This window comes from Malaclemys terrapin, chromosome 9 (assembly GCF_027887155.1).
Source record: "Malaclemys terrapin pileata isolate rMalTer1 chromosome 9, rMalTer1.hap1, whole genome shotgun sequence".
NCBI classification, from domain to species: Eukaryota; Metazoa; Chordata; order Testudines; family Emydidae; genus Malaclemys; species Malaclemys terrapin.
Genome location: NC_071513.1, coordinates 38,902,355 through 38,922,589, shown reverse-complemented (window position 1 = coordinate 38,922,589; position 20,235 = coordinate 38,902,355). Strand labels below are relative to the sequence as shown.

Sequence of the window (20,235 nt, the reverse complement as noted above, 5' to 3'; positions counted from 1 at the left end):
CTGAACACTCCCTCTGGCTCCTCTAGGGTTCTCACCTACTTGCTTTGGTCCTCAAGGTGCCAAACATACATGGCTGAGCTGAAACTAGCAAAACCCTTTGGAGGAGGAGGAGGACACAGGATAGATAGGGAAAAGAGCAGAAGTGGGGATAAGAAAAGACAGCAGCAATAGAGGAAGAAAGCTGTAGTTGAGGTGAAGATATTCATGGAGGGGAGGGTGGGAAGGATCCTGAGGGATCAGTAGGAAGGGGAAAGTCAGTGGCTGAACGAATGCACATTGCAATATTTCTTCATCAGCTGCTTGTGACTCTGTTTCTGAAGCCAGAGCATTAAATAGGAAAGAGCAGAGGCCAACACAAGGCATTGTGTTTTTTGTAGGTCCTAACAAGTAGAACAGTAGAGATGGAAACAAAATCTCTGTATTTGAAAAGAATTTCTGCTCATGAGGTCTGAGTTTTATGGTCCAGATCCAGTTTTGAGTTTAAAGTCCAATACGTCCCTAAACACAACTCCTAAGAGGGAGTGTTCCCAGGGTGGATTCCTTGCTGTCCTGCTGGGGCAGATTCCTGCAATGGCCTCTGTGGTGCAAAGAGCTGTGCTAGCTGAGCCCAAATATGGAAGTAAAGTTCTAAACCTGCAGTAAAAGCAGGAATTGAAATCTTGAGCACAGCTAGTTTGGGGCTGCACATACCAGAATGTGGAAGTGAGCTGGCCTGTGGGGTTGGTGGAGAATACACAGATGGATCCAGGACAAGCAAGGCTTCTAGGTTGAAAGATTTGCTTGTGCATGAGCCCCACAGTGAGGCTGAACAGCTCCCAAGGTGGCGCTGGGTTCTTGAAATCAGGGCTTGCTTGACAGTTCCCTCTTCTCCCTGCTTCACCAACCCTATAGAGCCCCTTCTGAACATAGAACAGTCAGAGGCCAGGATGGTTCTGAGTAACCACCAGCTGTGTGGCCATGATCGCCCAAGCAGCACAGATGCTTGTGTTGCAGCCAGGGCCACACCAGCAGAGGCATCATCATCACATGCTGAGGCAAACATTACAGATGCAAGTGGCTGGGGTATGCTCCTGCCAAGCAAACCCTTTGGCAACTTCCAAAACCCAGTGCTATCATAAACACAGGGTCAATGAGGGAAAAAAGGCCTAAGTAGGGCAACATGAAAGTGCTCAGCAATGTCCATGGCGTGCACATCCCCAACCATTCATCTCAATGCTACTGCACCACAAAAAGTCCCTTCAGATGCAGCTTGCCTCTGGGGTGGTCCACAAGGAAAGGGTAGTACCTCCTAAATTCATCAGCTGCTTACAGCTAGGGTATGTCTATGCTGCAATCACAGGGTGTGATTAATCTGCAAATAATTACCAAGTGTTCTGGGCAGGTTTGTACAGTCTGTGCTGAAGCTCACACTGCCCCAGCTCCATTGTTCCAACCATGAGCGAGCAAGATTACAGCTAAGGGGTATATTCACTTGAGTAGCAAACACACTCTGTGACCGCAGCAAAGGCATACCCTATAGAGTAAGGCTTCCTATAGAAAAGGAAGCAGGTGACTTATGGAACTGAAGATGAGCTATGCAGCCCTCCCCCATTAGGTTGCCAGTTTTGAATCAGCACAGACTAGTAATGACTTAAAACTTGCTACCACAGCTTGTCAAATAATATTCTTCAAATAACTGAGTTCTGTGAATTATCCAGCTCCGGTTATTACCATCTGATGCCTATCAACTGCCCCCTGCCAATGGTTCTCATCCTGTTTCCTCATCACACAAGCCATCACCACAATTGGCACAAATACATTGTAGGGTTGCCAACACTGCATTTAAAAAATAAGGGACTGTATTCTTAGCACCCCGCCCAGCTCCTTCTCCCAGTATTATTATTATCATCATCATTAATTATAATAAGTATTATATTATTAATAATAATTAATACACAGTATTTGCCAGGGGTATTTCTTGCTGCTTTTTGCAGCACTCAGCAACTCCCAATCTTGTTGTACAGAGATGAAAAAATAAGGGATGTCCCTTGTAATACGGGACTGTTGACAACCCTAGTACATTGCCCTTCTCTAGTCCCTTCCATCCACAGGTCTGAAAGTGCTTTCCCTCACTGAGATAGGTCATCATCATTTTGCATATAAGGAAACTAAAGCATACAGAAGTTGCATGACTTGCCCAAAACAAGACAACAGTAGAGGCCAGAGTAGAACTTAACCCTCCTGATTCCAAGGCCTGTTATCCTAACCTTATCCTTCCCCTCTTAGCAACTTGAGGCCTGATCTTGCTCCTATACATGTGTGACGTTATTGATATAATCTGGGACCATATAGATCATTGTTGCAACCAAGGTCCTGAAGTGGCACCCAAATCTTGTATAAAGGGGGTCAAATGGGGTGTCTAAGACAAGGCTATGGTTTACTGGTTATGATTATGCTGTCTATATGTGTGTATCAATTTTGTAGTTGAAGTTATGAATATTGGCTCTATACTGTCTGTATTTCAAACTTATGCTATGCTGCTGGGTGACATCCCAGACAGACTAGTGTTAGCTCTGCCTAGCCTGCTTGATGGCCCATTAAGGACCATCCCAGCTATACAATGGACCCATTGAGAGAAGGCAGATACGCCTTGTAACCTAGCAAAGTATGCAGGGACTGGCCCATGTGACTCCAGACTCCATTTTGCTGTAATTTTCCACAGTAAGAACAAAGGTGTTCTTACACCTGGAAAAGACTATATAAGGCTGATGCCTCATCTCCATCTTGTCTTCAATCCTGCTTCATACCTCTGGAGGAACTTTGCTACAAGCTGAAGCTTTGAACAAAGGACTGAGGACCCATCCCAGTGGGGGATGTATTCCAGAGACTTGATTTGAACCTGCAGTTTATTCTATCGCTGCTGCAAGCCTGAACCAAGAACTTTGCCGTTACTGTATGTAATTGATTCCATTTAACCAATTCTAACTCTCATCTCTATCTTTTTCCTTTTATGAATAAACCTTTAGATTTTAGATTCTAAAGGATTGGTAACAGCGTGATTTGTGGGTAAGATCTGATTTGTATATTGACCTGGGTCTGGGGCTTGGTCCTTTGGGATCAGGAGAACCTTTTTCTTTTACTTGGGTATTGGTTTTCATAACCATTTGTCCCCATAACGAGTGGCACTGGTGGTAATACTGGGAAACTGGAGTGTCCAAGGAGATTGCTTGTGAGACTTGCGGTTAGCCAGTGGGGTAAGACCGAAGTCCTCTTAGTCTGGCTGGTTTGGTTTGCCTTAGAGGTGGGAAAAAACCCAGCCTTGGGCTGTAACTGCCCTGTTTGAGCAATTTGTCCTGAGTTGGCACTCTCAGTTGGGTTCCGCCAGAACCGCATTGTCACACCATATTAACTGGAGTGTTTCTATACTAGAAAATTCTATAAAATTTTCCAGTAACGGACCTACTGCACCAGTGCTAGCAGCGATAGCGTTGCCAGCTCTCATGATTGTATTGCGAGTCATGTGACATTTACTGTTTTTTTAAGACCCCCCCCCCCATCTCCTAGAGCAGAGAGTCTTAGCTTTCATTTGGAAAAAAGATTTCTAGCGCTCATAGAGAAGACCTTGAAGTTTTGAACCAAATGCACTGTTATGCCTCAGAAACCAGAAGGCAAAGAAAAATAACCCACTTACTATTTTTTTTAAATCTTATGATTGTTGAGGGGCCTGACTCGTGATTTGTGGGCAATACTGTATTATTTAACTCAGTGGGAGTATGGGATCCAGTATGGCCAACCCCCAACATTCAAAATTCATGAGTCAAGTCCCAGAAAATCATGAGATTATTTTTAAAAAATAATATATTTTAGATTCTTTTTATTTGTTTTCTGATTCCACAGCCTTTAGGGTGCAGCCACTTCACAGTTTCATGCTTTTTTCAGCAACTCTGAAGACTAGACACTTCCATTTTATATAGGTAAATGGAAGCTGAGATTCTCATGTCATCTCCTGATTCCAGCAGCTGGGGCTTTAAGGAAAACTCCTGCTATCACAAGACTTTAAATAAAACCAAGTTAGCAACACTGCAGGAACCTCAGGAGTCTGACACAATTTAAAGTAGGACTGGGCCCTAGTGACCAAACTGCCCTCTTGCCAGGCCAGGGCAGGAGCTAGCAGTGGGGGACCTCGCTCCACCCATGGCCATGTTGTAGCAAAGGGCTCTAGAGTTCAGCAGCACCCAGCTTGGGTCATGGAAAGCGAGACACCTCCCACCACTGCCACTCCATGGGGAGGGGAAGGGTCACCTCATTCCCTCTGAGAGACACTGGCAAATATGAGAGGCCATCGCCTGACACCCTGCACCCATGTCATATGACAGCCCCCCCACCCTTCACTTCAACCACATGACTCCCTCTCTCTCCTGCGCCGCTTCCGGATTGGGACCGCACCTACCCTGCTGGCTGTGGCGGCACCCTGTAGATTTACGTGCTCTGATTGGCCGAGCTGTGAGGGCGGCAGGTCGGGATTGGCCAGCCGGAGTGCCCGTCCGGGGTAAGGTTGGCAGGCTTGCGCGCGTTGACATCGGTGACTGTCCCCGCTGCTGATGGGCACGGCTGTAGGAAGCTGGCGGGGGGCTACGCTGGCCTGGGTCCTAGTCCTGCTGGCCGGGGCCGAGGCGCTGGAGAATGGGCTGGCCCGGACCCCCACCATGGGCTGGCTGCACTGGGAGCGTTTCCTGTGCAGCACCGACTGCGCCCGGGAGCCGCTCTCCTGTATCAGGTACCGGGCGAGGGGCGCCGGGGCCGCCTCTGTGGCCCTGCAGTCAGCTGCGCTCCGCAGGCGGCCGCCTTTGGGGGGGAAGCAGGGGGCGAGACGAGGAGTGGGAGCCACAGCCCCGTGTGAACGCTACTGGGGTTGGGTTCGGAGCCGCGGGCCGCTGCAGTGGTGGGAGGAGAGCGGTCAGGTGCCTGGAAACTGAACCTTGCGGCTCCGATGCAAATAGGGAGAGCGTGACTTGCTCATCTTCTAGTTCCCTTTTCCGCGGGCTTAGTTACAAGGAACAAAGAGCCGCTCTACTAGTGCCGGCAGAGCACAGGGAACTGATGAGGCTTCGCTTCTCCCTAAGCGCCTGTCCGAACGTAAGAGCTGCCCTCGTGGGACAGACCATGGTCTAACTTGCTCCGTATTCTGGCTTCAGCAGTGGCCTGTACCAGGGCTTTAGGAGGAATGTACAGAACAGGGCAATTATGGCGCGATCCACCCCTGTCTTCCCCTTCCTGGCAGTCAGAGGATTAGGGTCACCTCTAAACCTGCACTGCAAAGGGACTGGGCAGGGAATCCAGGGACAATGCAGTTGTCTCTAAATACAACCATGGCCAAGGCTTTAGCATAATTCTGGGACGTGGTTTAAAAAACATCCTGTCCAATCTCATTTGCACTCCGAGACAGATCTTTTTTTCTCTCTGCATCTGGGATAACCATGTTGTTTTGCAGTACAGGCAGCAACCAGAACCTTGGTCTGTAAAAGGTTTAGCAAATCTTGATGGGGAAGTGTGCGTGTGTATCTGTGTGTGGGAGGGGGTGATCTCTTCCAGGGCTGGAGACAAATCCTCTGCTTGGGATTGGCCAGTGTCCCATTCAGATCTTTAAGATGGGCCTTTGGCTGTTTTTTTCCCAGGCTAACATTTACCACATGAGGGTGGATTTCCCACTAGCGGACTCTAACCCATTCGTGTAAAGTGCTTTGAAATCTCTGCATGAAAAACACTTTACAAATATTAGATGTTTGTAGTATTGTCTTTAATCCAACTGATGTATTTATACTACACTGTAGCATCTATGACAGGTTTCAGAGTAGCAGCCGTGTTAGTCTGTATCCGCAAAAAGAACAGGAGTACTTGTGGCACCTTAGAGACTAACAAATTTATTAGAGCATAAGCTTTCGTGGACTACAGCTCACTTCCAAAGAAGTCCATGAAAGCTTATGCTCTAATAAATTTGTTAGTCTCTAAGGTGCCACAAGTACTCCTGTTCTTTTTGTAGCATCTATGTGCCCTTCCTAGGAAGCAGCTATGCAGGTAGAAACCATGTGGCTGAAAGATCTGTCTGATTATGTTGTGCTAAATCTGATCTTAAAAGCAATCTTAACAGACTGTTTCGACTAACCATCATGGTACTTGGACCCCTGTGACCTCCTGGTTCTTATGTCCCTCAGTGAGCAGCTGTTTATGAAGATGGCTGACTTGATGGTGTCAGATGGCTGGAAGGATGTAGGCTATGAGTATGTCTGTATTGATGACTGCTGGATGTCTCTGACCCGAGATGATCAGGACAGGCTCCAACCTGACCCAGAACGCTTCCCCAGTGGGATCCGCAAACTGGCTGACTACGTGAGTGTATAGTTAGAGATGGTACCTAAATCTCCATTCATGGGATCTTCATCCTTCCTCTAATTCAGGCCATTTTGAATAATGCATACAGTAAGAGCTATAGTGGGTGCCTCACTTAAATAGAGAGGTGGCAGGGGACTTTCCTTGATTTACAAAAACTGACTATTTTGCTTGATATATTGGAAGGTTTTTTATGATTGATCTTCTTCAGATTGGCTGCCTAGCAAATTCATAGATTCATAGATTCTAGGACTGGAAGGGACCTCGAGAGGTCATCGAGTCCAGTCCCCTGCCCGCATGGCAGGACCAAATACTGCCTAGACCATCCCTAATAGACATTTATCTAACCTACTCTTAAATATCTCCAGAGACGGAGATTCCACAACCTCCCTAGGCAATTTGTTCCAGTGTTTAACCACCCTGACAGTTAGGAACTTTTTCCTAATGTCCAATCTAGACCTCCCTTGCTGCAGTTTAAACCCATTGTTTCTGGTTCTATCCTTAGAGGCTAAGGTGAACAAGTTCTCTCCCTCCTCCTTATGACACCCTTTTATATACCTGAAAACTGCTATCATGTCCCCTCTCAGTCTTCTCTTTTCCAAACTAAACAAACCCAATTCTTTCAGCCTTCCTTCATAGGTCATGTTCTCAAGACCTTTAATCATTCTTGTTGCTCTTCTTTGGACCCTTTCCAGTTTCTCCACATCTTTTTTAAAATGCGGCGCCCAGAACTGGACACAATACTCCAGCTGAGGCCTAACCAGAGCAGAGTAGAGCGGAAGAATGACTTCTCGTGTCTTGCTCACAACACACCTGTTAATGCATCCCAGAATCATGTTTGCTTTTTTTGCAACAGCATCACACTGTTGACTCATATTTAGCTTGTGGTCCACTATAACCCCTAGATCCCTTTCTGCCGTACTCCTTCCTAGACAGTCTTTTCCCATTCTGTATGTGTGAAATTGATTTTTCCTTCCTAAGTGGAGCACTTTGCATTTGTCTTTGTTAAACTTCATCCTGTTTAACTCAGACCATTTCTCCAATTTGTCCAGATCATTTTGAATTATGACCCTGTCCTCCAAAGTAGTTGCAATCCCTCCCATCCGTATCATCCGCAAACTTAATAAGCGTACTTTCTATGCCAATATCTAAGTCGTTGATGAAGATATTGAACAGAGCCGGTCCCAAAACAGACCCCTGCGGTACCCCACTCGTTACGCCTTTCCAGCAGGATTGGGAACCATTAATAACAACTCTCTGAGTACGATTATCCAGCCAGTTATGCACCCACCTTATAGTAGCCCCATCTAATTTGTATTTGCCTAGTTTATCGATAAGAATATCATGCGAGACCGTATCAAATGCCTTACTAAAGTCTAGGTATACCACATCCACCGCTTCACCCTTATCCACAAGGCTCGTTATCCTATCAAAGAAAGCTATCAGATTGGTTTGACATGATTTGTTCTTCACAAATCCATGCTGGCTATTCCCTATCACCTTACCACCTTCCAAGTGTTGGCAGACGATTTCCTTAATTACTTGCTCCATTATCTTCCCTGGCACAGAAGTTAAACTAACTGGTCTGTAGTTACCTGGGTTGTTTTTATTTCCCTTTTTATAGATGGGCACTATATTTGCCCTTTTCCAGTCTTCTGGAATCTCTCCCGTCTCCCATGACTTTCCAAAGATAATAGCTAGAGGCTCAGATACCTCCTCTATTAGCTCCTTGAGTATTCTAGGATGCATTTCATCAGGCCCGGGTGACTTGCAGGCATCTAACTTTTCTAAGTGATGTTTAACTTGTTCTTTTTTTATTTTATCCGCTAAACCTACTCCCTTCCCATTAGCATTCACTATGTTAGGCATTCCTTCAGACTTCTCGGTGAAGACCGAAACAAAGAAGTCATTAAGCATCTCTGCCATTTCCAAGTTTCCTGTTACTGTTTCTCCCTCTTCACTAAGCAGTGGGCCTACCCTGTCTTTGGTCTTCCTCTTGCTTCTAATGTATTGATAAAAAGTCTTCTTGTTTCCTTTTATTCCCGTAGCTATAGTTTGAGCTCATTTTGTGCCTTTGCCTTTCTAATCTTGCCCCTGCATTCCTGTGTTGTTTGCCTATATTCATCCTTTGTAATCTGTCCTAGTTTCCATTTTTTATATGACTCCTTTTTATTTTTTAGATCGTGCAAGATCTCGTGGTTAAGCCAAGGTGGTCTTTTGCCACATTTTCTATCTTTCCTAACCAGCGGAATAGCTTGCTTTTGGGCCCTTAATAGTGTCCCTTTGAAAAACTGCCAACTCTCCTCAGTTGTTTTTCCCCTCAGTCTTGATTCCCATGGGACCTTACCTATCAGCTCTCTGAGCTTCCCAAAATCTGCCTTCCTGAAATCCATTGTCTCTATTTTGCTGTTCTCCCTTCTACCCTTCCTTAGAATTGCAAAGTCTATGATTTCATGATCACTTTCACCCAGGCTGCCTTCTACTTTCACATTCTCAACGAGTTCCTCCCTATTTGTTAAAATCAAGTCTAGAACAGCTTCCCCCCTAGTAGCTTTTTCAACCTTCTGAAATAAAAAGTTGTCTCCAATGCAGTCCAAGAATTTGTTGGATAGTCTGTTCCCCGCTGTGTTATTTTCCCAACATATATCCGGATAGTTGAAGTCCCCCATCACCACCAAATCTTGGGCTTTGGATGATTTTGTTAGTTGCTTGAAAAAAGCCTCATCCACCTCTCCCACCTGGTTAGGTGGCCTGTAGTAGACGCCTAGCATGACATCTCCCTTGTTTTTTGCCCCTTTAAGCCTAACCCAGAGACTCTCAACACTTCCGTCTCCTATGTCCATCTCTACCTCAGTCCAAGTGTGTACATTTTTAATATATAAGGCAACACCTCCTCCCTTTTTCCCCTGTCTATCCTTCCTGAGCAAGCTGTACCCATCCACACCAACATTCCAATCATGTGTATTATCCCACCAAGTTTCAGTGATGCCAACAATGTCATAGTTGTATTTATTTATTAGCACTTCCAGTTCTTCCTGCTTATTCCCCATACTTCTCGCATTTGTATATAGGCATCTAAGATACTGGTTTGATCTTTCCTCCCAGTTTTTTCCTGACTCTCCTTTCTCTCTGCCAATATAGCCCACACTCCCTCTTGTTTCCGACTCATTTCCCCGGTCTCCATGTTCCCCACTTACCTGTGGGCTTTGCTCACCTGTCCCCGTCGAACCTAGTTTAAAGCCCTCCTCACTAGGTTAGCCAGTCTGTGTCCGAATAGGGTCTTCCCTCTCCTCGAAAGGTGAACGCCATCTCTGCCTAGCAGTCCTTCCTCGAATAGCATCCCGTGGTCTAGGAAGCCAAAGCCCTCCTGGCGACACCATCTTCGCAGCCAGGCATTCACCTCCATGATGCATCTGTCTCTGCCCGGGCCCCTACCTTTAACAGGAAGAATTGAAGAGAATACCACCTGTGCTCCAAACTCCTTCACCCGTGCTCCCAGAGCCCTGTAGTCACTCTTGATCCGCTCAGTGTCACACCGCGCAGTATCATTTGTGCCCACATGAATGAGTAGCATGGGGTAGTAGTCAGAGGGCCGGATAATCCTCGACAATGCCTCCGTAACGTCTCGGATACGGGCCCCCGGCAGGCAGCATACCTCCCGAGATGAAATGTCAGGGCGACAGATGGGCGCCTCCGTCCCCCTCAGCAGAGAGTCTCTGACCACCACTGCCCTTCGTTTCCTATTCGCAGTGGTGGCAGCAGACTCTCCAGCCTTAGGGGTACGAGGCTTCTCCTCCTTTACTGTAGGGAGTGATTCCTTCTTTCCTGTATCAAGAAGAGCATAACGGTTACCTATAACCACGGCAGGAGGGTTCGGAGCAAGGGTGGAGCACTGCCTGCTGCCAGAAGTAACCAGCTGCCAGCGTCCACCCTGAGCCATCTCCTCCTCCACCAGTGGTGTATCAGCAGTCCTGTGTACTGGGACAGCTACCTCAGCTGTCTCCACATGGACACTGTCGAGGAATTGCTCATGGATACGGATGCTCCTCAACCTAGCCACCTCCTCCTGTAGCTCTCCCACCTGCTGCCTGAGAGATTCCACCAGCAGGCACCTTTCACATTGGATGGTCCCCCCAGCCTGGATATCAGTAAGTGGAAATTGCAAGTTACAGTCTTTGCAAAACCACACCAGGATCTGGGTAGAGGCATCCATGCTTAGGCACTCTGTCTGGCTACAGGCACAGGTGGAGGAGACAGCAGCAGTGCTGGCACAGGTGTTGCGGGTCTTCCTAACCATCGTAAGCCTCCCTCTGTCAAACTCCCGTCTGCAGCCCCGTCAGCTGAAAGGGTTGTTTAAGCAAACAGTTAGAATGTAGTTGCTTTATAGGTATTAAGGGGAATCAAGAGAAAACAGATGGAACCGGCAAGGGACCCTCGCCCCCTTCCTGCTCCCTTCCAAACTCCCTTGCGAAACTCCCTGTTAGCAGCCCCTGGTTGCTTGTGCGCTGCTTTATAAAGCCCTGGCCTGTATGAATGCCCCGCCCACTGATTAAGGCTCAGCCACTTACCAGAGGCTTCTAGCTTTCAAACCTTCCTTTGAAGCTCACAGCTTCCAACTGCCAGCCACAGCACACGGTCCTTCAAACAACCAAAACAAACAAACAGACTGACAAACACAAGCTCAGCACACAGCAAGTAACCCTCAAACACAAACAAACACACACTACAGACAGTCACTTACCCCAAAAGGTTGCTGTATTGCTCCTCCTTCACCTGGAGAACTCCCTTGCGAAACTCCCTGTTCTATACACAGGTTTCTAACCCTGGCCTCTAGGGACCCCTGAACTAATCCTTAAGAGGACCCTAGCCCCTGGGCTGGGAGGGAGGTTCGGTTCTCATTCACATATTTTCCTCTAGGACTATGAATTATATTGGCAGTGAAAGTGGGATCCCAGAGGTTTCTGGGTAGTGATTCTCTCTTGAATGGGCCTGTTCTTGGAGGAGCAGGAAATCCACTCAGCAGCTATGTGGTTAAGGTAGTGCAAAGGGATTTCGCTTCTTTCTTGTTCTCCTACTGAGCACCGCTGTTTCTCTCTGCCCCATGGCTGTTGGCTCTCATTATATGTCTGTCTGCTCCCCTCAGGTCCATTCCAAAGGGCTGAAGCTGGGGATTTACGCGGATGTTGGAAACAAAACCTGCGCTGGCTTCCCTGGCAGTTATGGCTACTATGACCTTGATGCCCAAACCTTTGCCAATTGGGGTGTGGATCTGTTGAAGTTTGATGGCTGTAACTATGGCACACAGGACCAACTGGCAGAAGGTATGTGCCAACTGTAGACATTCCATGTGGGGGGAATGCTTTCTAATCAGCACTGTCTCAGAGCTGAGACAGGTTCAAAAGAGCAGCTCTTCACTGAACATATCCACTGGCACAGGGGATATGAGGAGGAGAGGGTTGGAGGGGAGGGCGCCATCTGAGAACCTAGGGGAACCAAAAGGAAGCTTCTCTGACAGGCCAGTCATATATGCTGCAGGTCATCTTCATCTTGGGGATTCCGGAATGGGTCACTCTGACTTCACTTTATCCATTCATCAGCCACCCTTTGTGCACACAATGAGCCTCCCCTGCATCTAGTGCCTCCTGCCCTGGGCTCTTTCATAGCTTGAAACCTGCAGGCATGGCTTGAGGGAGCAGCCTTCTCAGACCCAGAGCCTGCATCATTTAGGGAGAGAGGCTCTCCAAGAGGTGTGATCAGACACACTCTGGGGGCCTCTCCACAGTTTGCTCTGTCATCTGCTAACATTAGTGATGTTCAGCCCTTCAATAGACCCTTTCATCCGAGGGACTCAAAGCACTTCAGGCATTGAACCCCTAATCAGTTTGTACCTCACAAAAGTGCAATTCCTGTGGGTCTTAGCAGCAAAGGGACTCGAGAGACCTCTGGGGAAAAACCAACTAGGGAACCCTGTGTCTGCACATACAACTTCAGAACTCAACAGGCAGGTTAGCATAGAAAACTACTAAACTGTCAGTTTACAGTGTTGGTCTACGCTGGGGAGTCAGTCATGGACCCTCACCACACATAGGCAACCAATCCCAGGCACACGTGCTGTCTAACAAATCGTAGACTCCCATAAAAGGGAAGAAGGCAGCTCAGAAGAGGACTCCTCCTTGACTCAGTCTTTATCAGAGTGGCGGTTGGCAGCAGGCAGGCTGGAGCTGGTTCTGCGCTCTCTCAGAGCAAACTGATCAGGGGGTCCTGTCCAAGCTGATTAGTCTAACACACAACTTCAGTGTCTGCAAGTGCACCTTTAGGCAGTCGTTAGTGAAGCTGGAAGTTCTTAGCAGAGATTCTGTGCGACTCCAGGAGAGTTCTAAGTGGAATAGCAAAGGAACTTTCCCTGCCCATGCTTTAAATTAAAGAGGACAAAACAGGACAGGGCTCTCCTAGGTACAAAGATAAGAGAGTAGTGATACTGGAATCTCACCCAATTGGCTGTCTCCTACTGCTTACACATTACCGTCTGAATCCAAATGGCTTAGGGATTCATAAGGGTAAGGAGCGCACATTACTGAGCTGCTCAGTTGTTAGCCACAGCTGGCTTTACTCAAACCGCTCTCAGCATGGAGGACAGCTCATGAAGTTAAAATAGCAGCTGTCTGTAAAAGCAAAAAACTGAGTTTGCCTAATACTAATTGTCTAGACTAGAACGCATTGTACAGTGAGGTGGGAGGAAGCCCCATTACACAGTAGTATGTAATTATTATACCCATTTTACAGAAGAGTATATTGAATCTTAGAGCAGTGTAATGGCTGCCTTAACCTAGGTCATACGGCTGAAACCAGTATCTGACTTGAGGCCCATTCCTCTGCTCTAAGCAATAGACAACACCTTCTCATAACACCTAGCTCTTATATAGCACTTGTCATCAGTAGGTCTTAAAGCTCTTCACAAAGGGAGATGAAGTATCACCCCTGTTTTACAGAAGCGGAAACGGAGGCACTGACAGAGCCAGGAATAGAACCCAGCTCCCCTGAGGCTGTTGAGTTTTCTGTCTCTAAACCACATTACTTCCCTCTTCCTACCTGCTCCAACTTCCTGAAAGGCAGGCAACTGGACTGCAGATGTCTGGCTGGACTATGACAATCCACTCCTTTCTAGCTGGGATTCTGACTTTGTCAATACCATGGGAAATGTCATCACACAACCCACTCCCAGTTTTACTAGAGTCTTGATCTGACATTAGACCCAATGGTGCTGAGTTCTGTTACCCTCCTGTTTCCCTCTGCCTCAGTAGGTGATATAACCAGGCTACTGTTCTCTTCCTTCAGGTTACAGGAACATGTCTCTGGCCCTGAATAAGACTGGTAGAAGCATTGTGTACTCTTGTGAATGGCCTCTCTACATGAGACCCATGCAGAAGGTAAGGAGCCCTTTCCCAGGGTACTGGCCCTAGTCAGATGTGATGCATGCTGGGAAGACATTGGTGATTCAGAATACTAAGGAAATAAATTAACTTGCAAGATCATCTCAAGTGCATCTACATGAATCCTGGCTGAATATCAAAGGAGCCAAAGTGGCTGAAGGGAGATGGTGAAGGGAAGAAGTGTTGATGAATGAAGGGGCACTGAGCAGAGGGTTAAGGTGGATCTCAGCTAGCTAAGAATTCATGGCAGAGGCATCCTTTTACTCTGTCCTACCTGTCAGGAGGAACCCTGAGGCAATTTGTCCTCGCTGCTGAATAGGCGTGATCTGTGCAGAACTGGTGCTGTGATGTTCTTCTTCTCTGGGCTCCCCAGAGGATTACAGAATCCCCCCCTTAGGCCTATCTGCCAGTAGAGTAATCCCCTGCACCAATGGGGATTTTGGAGTACTGAGCTATCAGTGATTTTTCCACTAGTAGGGTGGGAGAAATCTGTGAGCAAAATCCTAATCCGTAAAGGGACTAGAGTGCGAGACTTCACCCGTAGGTGGCTCCTTCATGCTGTGACATGGCAGAATGTAGCAACCCTCTTCTGTGTAAAGAGGGGACTAAATCCACTGGAAGTTGTAGGCTGTAAACCCCCAAGAACCAGGGGTAATTACTTAAGGTGGTACCAGTTATGAGTAGATTTGATGATGTGACATTATGCTGAATAAAATCAGGAAGACTTAGGAGACCATGGAATGTTCTCCCAGGGGAAGTGGTTGAAATGCCATCACCCTAGAGTGGGGCAAGTATCAGAGAATGTACCATAGGGAACAATCCTGCACTGGCCCCAGCACATGGACTGAATAACCTTATGGGTCTTTTCCATCTATGATTCTCCCCAGTGCATCCATCCTTTTATGCCTCCTTATCCTAAATGCTCAAGCTATCTCCTATGAGCACCCTCTTGCTCTTTGTCCTCCGGCAGCCCAATTACACAGAAATCAAACACTACTGCAATCACTGGAGGAACTTTGCTGACATCTATGATGCCTGGAACAGTGTTAAGAATACCCTGGAGTGGACAGCTTTACACCAAGACAGCATTGTGGATGTTGCTGGGCCAGGGGGCTGGAATGACCCTGACATGGTGAGAACACCCGAGCTCTTGTTACACTGCAACCACCATGAGGATGCCTCTACTTGCCTAAAGAATAAGGGGTGGGGAGCAGCACCAATGCAAGATTGTGGAAGGGGAGTCCATTCCCGAGAGCAAAAGGAATCAGGAGGAAATTTTGTAAGGAACTGACTGGGGAAATATGTTGGGGGCAGAGGACCCTCTGTGTGGTCCTAGCACAACAGGTTCATCAAAGGGGACCCATGTCTCAGGAAAACAGGCAGCCTGGTGGCTGTGCAATGATGGGGTAGGATATCCACAGTGATGAGGAATGTAACCTGCATGCATTGCTCAGGCTCAGCAGGGAGCCTCTGTTTAAGAGCAGTTCTACTCTGACAAGTAAGCCCAAGGCTTTCAGAAGTGGGCACTAGCTCTGGTTGCCCAGCCTGAGGCCCACTGGGCCCAGTTCTCAGAATACCAATCACTTAGGCCTCTCTAGAGGTGAAAACAGGCCCAAGCTGGGCACCCAGTTAGCAGCCACTCCTCAAGGAGTATTTGACCTCAGACTAAGCCTTGTGCTCTGAGTGCTGTCTTCCGGTCAGTCACAACCTTCTTCCTCTACACCTACCATAACTTTTTGCTTAACTCCTCCAGCTCCGGACCTCCCAATAGCTGCATGACCTTGACATTTGCCCCACTTCCTCCTACCAGCTCATGATGACAGGCTCTGGGTGTCTAACTAGGATGAAAATGTTAACACCACATGTATTACCATTCTCATTCTACACTTGTCACAGCTGGTGATCGGCAACTTTGGATTGAGCTGGGACCAGCAGCTGACTCAGATGGCGCTATGGGCTATCATGGCAGCTCCACTGCTCATGTCCAATGACCTACGTCATATCAGCCCCCAGGCCAAGTGGCTGCTTCAGAACAAAGATGTGATTGCCATCAACCAGGACCCGCTGGGCAAGCAAGGATACCGTATCAGCAAGGTATGATAAGGGCTGGAGCGAGTGAAACAGGGAAGAGATTTCCTCTCCTCCCAGGGGTGTGAGATGTAGGTGAAACTAGGTTGCTGGGGGTGGTGTACCTCCCTTGCCTTCCTCAGAGTAGACTCGGGAGAGTAGAGTTTTGAAACATCCACCCACAGAGAACTGGTTCTCACATTCCTTCCTGCTGGCTGCTTAAGGAGAAGATGACTAGGACCTGTAGAGTCAGTCCCACCCCTCAAACGTTTGTTTGGTTTCCATTTTTGGCAGGATAACAACTTTGAGCTCTGGGAGCGGCCTCTGTCAGGGGGTGCCTATGCTGTGGCCGTGCTGAATCGACAGGAGATTGGAGGACCCCAGATCTTCAGCTTCTCTACCTCTTTCCTTGGCAATGGCCTGGCCTGCAACCCTGCATGCTCCATCCAGCAGATCCTCCCCACCAGCGAGGACTGGGGACTACACAACTGGGTCTCGCTCTTGAACGTTGAGGTGAACCCAACGGGTACTGTGCTGCTGAAGGTGGTGGTGATCGGGGAGTTCCCAGATGAGAAGCCTGTCATGAACATTAACAAAAAACCATCTCCAGATATCTTATAATGTAATGGTGACCCAATTCCCCAGGCACCAGAGCTCCTTTGCTCCAATCCTGCCCCTCCACATCTGTGGGCAATAAGTGCTGAAGATCCCATCAGTGATGGGTGAACTTTACCAAATCAACCCTAATCCAGCAAGAAGTACTGTAATCTCTCTCCATCCTTGTGTTGCAATTACAGGGGAGAGGGTGCCTTTACTTATCCCTGCTAGATCTATCGAAGTCCTGCTCAATGTAGCATGTAACCTAACCTTCCTTTCTCTGGGGGCTAAAGGATTGAGTTGGTCAATTAGACTGGATCAGCCTTCTGTAAAGACCTAATGGCCTTGGCAACAGGTGAGAAAATGCAAAGCACGTACCATGTTAGTGAGGTTCTTCGGTGATGCCAGGACTCAGGGGAAGAGTGCTCCCCTCCTGCCTTAAGTTTCCTCTCAGGCCAGTGTGACTGATATACACCAGCTGCAAGAAAACACACATTCCACCCTCAAACCCCCATGTGAAGTCATATGCTTCCTACCCTTTTGCCCAAGGTTGCTCTCACCTTGCTGTGATGACTCAGTATCTTAAGCCAGTACTTTTTAGGCTATCACTTTCTTGCGGGCTGTCTCCCTTTAATATGAGTAAAGGACACTACATCCATATAGTCATGTCTCCCACTCCTGTAGCTTTCACTTAGTTTTTTTTTTTTTTAAATCCATGTTTCTTCAGGGGAGGGCAGTCATCCATCTTACTGATTGTCCTGATGCCAGCAGCTGTATGTTCCACTGCTGGCTCTGGACTTTGGACTAAAGAAATACAGTTTTTGGTGCACAGGGATTGATCATTAACTATCCATAGGTCGAGGATGGTGTGTTAAAGGGGTTTCTCCCCTCCCCACTGATGTTGACTGATGCCAGTAAAAGGAAATGGATTAGGGCAGATTTGGGCTTGCTGTGTCCTTTCCCTCACTATCTCCTTCCTTTGGTATAATCTACCTTAATAAACATGAGAGGGGGTTGAGGCTTTTTGTAGTGGTGTGTGGAACTGAGCCTACCCTCACCTGGAGTGTGATCTAAGATTTCTATTGCGGCAGGTTTTCTAGTTCTATTTTGAAACTAATCACATCCACACATACCAAGACACTTGTACATAAAGAACATTGTACACAAGTCTTGCTAAAAAAAATTAAAGTTTACCTATTCCTAAACATCTTTGATAATTGTAGTAAAGAACTTCAACAGATGGTGCTGATTACTTCTGCCTTCTCTTAGAGATACACCATCAAAGGCTGTCTTCTCATCTAGCATTACATACTACCAATTATTTCAACAGGCCTAAAAGGTGCTAAGTTTGCATGCAGAATTGCTACAGGAACCTGTATCCTATCAAAGACTTGCTTAAGATGCCACTCTAAACCTCCACTGCAAAGAACAGCTTAGCTATAAAAGCTGTACTTCCGAATTCCAGTCAAAAAATCATCCCAATAGTCAATAGCTGAGACACACTATTCTGTTACAAAACATGGAAGGAGTTTCCCCTCCTGCTAATGCTGTAAAAGTTATGCTAGAAGAGGCATATACACTAAAACTTAATAGAGCTACCTTCCTGTTGCTGCATATGAAGAATCTCAGTTGGGTGTGGGTAGAGATACATTATCAAGTGGAATTTTACAGAGATGCTGCCAGATGCTCCTTGGCATCCTCTATACAGCTTAGATTTAAGAAACCTAGGGGGCTCCTCTCCTTTGAAGTTGTCATAACGATAAAGGGAAGGGCAACAGCCCCCCTGTGTTCAATACTATAAAATCCCTCCTGGCCAGAGGTTCCAAAATCCTTTTACCTGTAAAGGGTTAAGAAGCTCAGGTAACCTGGCTGACACCTGACCCAAAGAACCAATAAGGGGACAAGATGCTTTCAAATCTTGGTGGGAGAAGGCTTTTGTTTGTGCTCTTTGTTTTGAGGGTTGTTCGCTGGTGGGAGTAAGAGGGACCAGACATCAATCCACGCTCTCCAGATCTTCTGAACAAGTCTCTCATATTTCAAACTTGTAAGTAACAGCCAGGCAAGGCATGTTAGGTTTATCTTTGTTTTCTCAACTTGTAAATGTACCTTTTGCTAGAGTATTTATCTCTGTTTGCTGTAACTTTGAACTTAAGCTAGAGGGGGTTCCTCTGGGCTCTTTGAATCTGATTACCCTGTATTTTCCATCCTGATTTTACAGAGATGATTTTTACCTTTCTTTAATTAAAAGCCTTCTTTTTAAGAACCTGATTGATTTCCTTATTTTAAGATCCAAGGGGATTGGATCTGGACTCACCAGGATTGGTGGGGGGAAAGCAGGGGGAATGGTTAATTTCTCCTTGTTTTAAAGATCCAAGGGTTTGGATCGGTGTTCACCAGGCAACTGGTGGATGAGTCTCTCAAGGCTACCCAGGGAAGGGAGTTAGCACTCGGGAGTGGTGGCAGCAAAACCAGATCTAAGCTGGTAGTTAAGCTTAGAGCTTTTCATTCAGGTCCCCACATCTATACCCTAAAGTTCAGAGTGGGGAAGGAACCTTGACAGAAGTAGAGGTCAGTATCTAAGAACAGCACCTGTAATTCATATTCTGATGGATCTCATTGACCTTTTTTAGTGCTAGCTGGTAGTCTGTAACTTTCACACATGGATTTTGTGCTTTATTAAGGTAAGGAATCTTGGGTTGGTGTTAAGTGCTGGTGTGAAACAGAAAGCTAGCCAGGTTTCTCTAAAGCCTATGCCTAAGGATGGGATCAGGCTAAACACTTTAAACACTTGCTTCTAGCTGAATAGGCTAATGAGACATTCCCTTTCCAACATGGAGGGTGAAGCAGACCACAGGCTAAATACATGAAGCTTAGCCCACACAACTCTGCTTGTCTGAGCTAACAGCAGCACGTTCACATCTACCAACAGCAATGAATGATCACTGCCTAAAAATGGTACTGGAAAGAGGTGAATCTGTCATAGTGAAATCTCTACATTTTGTATTAGGGCAGCTAGACCCTGCCACAAGGGCCTTTGTACATTTACTCCCTATAGTTTTCAGTTTACTACTAGTGCTTGTAGAGAAGAGGGATCTAAACTGAGGCCAGCTCTATATATCTAGTATAAGGAATGAGGCCAACTGCTATTCAGCAGGATCAGCAAAAGCCAAGCCAGCCCTCCCCCATGCATTAGGACCATCACTTAGGGGTAAGCTGATCTTACACTGTATTAAGTGCTTTTAGAGAAAAGGGAGGGGTGGGTAAGGCTAAGGGCTGGTCCATGCAAACTATCACTACAATAAAGGTGGAATTTTATACAATTTAGTTAAACTGCTGCAGCTTTGTATACAGACATCAATTTAACTCTGTCTTAAAGTGGTTTAGCTTGTGGCCATATATTTTCAGAAACAAGCAACACTACTGAAGCAGGTTTAAAACAGGTAAGTGGTCACATACCAGAGTTTGCACTAATTTAACTAAATCAATTAAGGATAACCAGTGCAACTTCTGTTTAGACAGTCCCATGGAGTCCTATACATAGACACAGCCCTACCTTCTACTCCCTTTTGTGGAAGTAAGGGACTTGGGACAATAGCAACATGTGGCTTCCACACCACATTGGTACATCAGACTAGTAGGCCCTGAGCAACCTCCCAGGAGCTGACACCTTTGAGTCTGGATTAAAAAAAAGTTTCTCTAGCTGCAGACAGAATTTATTCTAAAACCTCTTTTTAGGCAGCATCAGCCCATACAAAAGCAATGTTCAACCACTGGT

General features: G+C 46.8%; 1 protein-coding gene across 1 annotated transcript; it reads left to right on the top strand.

Annotated features, from left to right (window-relative positions):
- The first annotated feature begins 4,523 nt into the window (after nt 1–4,523).
- On the top strand, nt 4,524–18,723 carry GLA (galactosidase alpha). The gene is made up of 7 exons (XM_054039403.1): nt 4,524–4,756; nt 6,192–6,366; nt 11,510–11,687; nt 13,702–13,793; nt 14,767–14,928; nt 15,693–15,890; nt 16,158–18,723. Exons 1-7 carry the CDS (start codon nt 4,581–4,583, stop codon nt 16,482–16,484), a joined length of 1,308 nt encoding a protein of 435 aa, XP_053895378.1. The 5' UTR covers nt 4,524–4,580; the 3' UTR covers nt 16,485–18,723.
- The last annotated feature ends 1,512 nt before the right edge of the window (nt 18,724–20,235 follow it).

Excerpts from the sequence above, each read along its gene's own strand:
- GLA (XM_054039403.1), top strand. The coding sequence starts at position 4,581 with ATGGGCACGGCTGTAGGAAGCTGGCGGGGGGCTACGCTGGCCTGGGTC. Across the intron at positions 13,794-14,766 it reads ACATGAGACCCATGCAGAAG|CCCAATTACACAGAAATCAA; the intron begins GTAAGGAGCCCT and ends GTCCTCCGGCAG. Across the intron at positions 15,891-16,157 it reads AAGGATACCGTATCAGCAAG|GATAACAACTTTGAGCTCTG; the intron begins GTATGATAAGGG and ends CATTTTTGGCAG.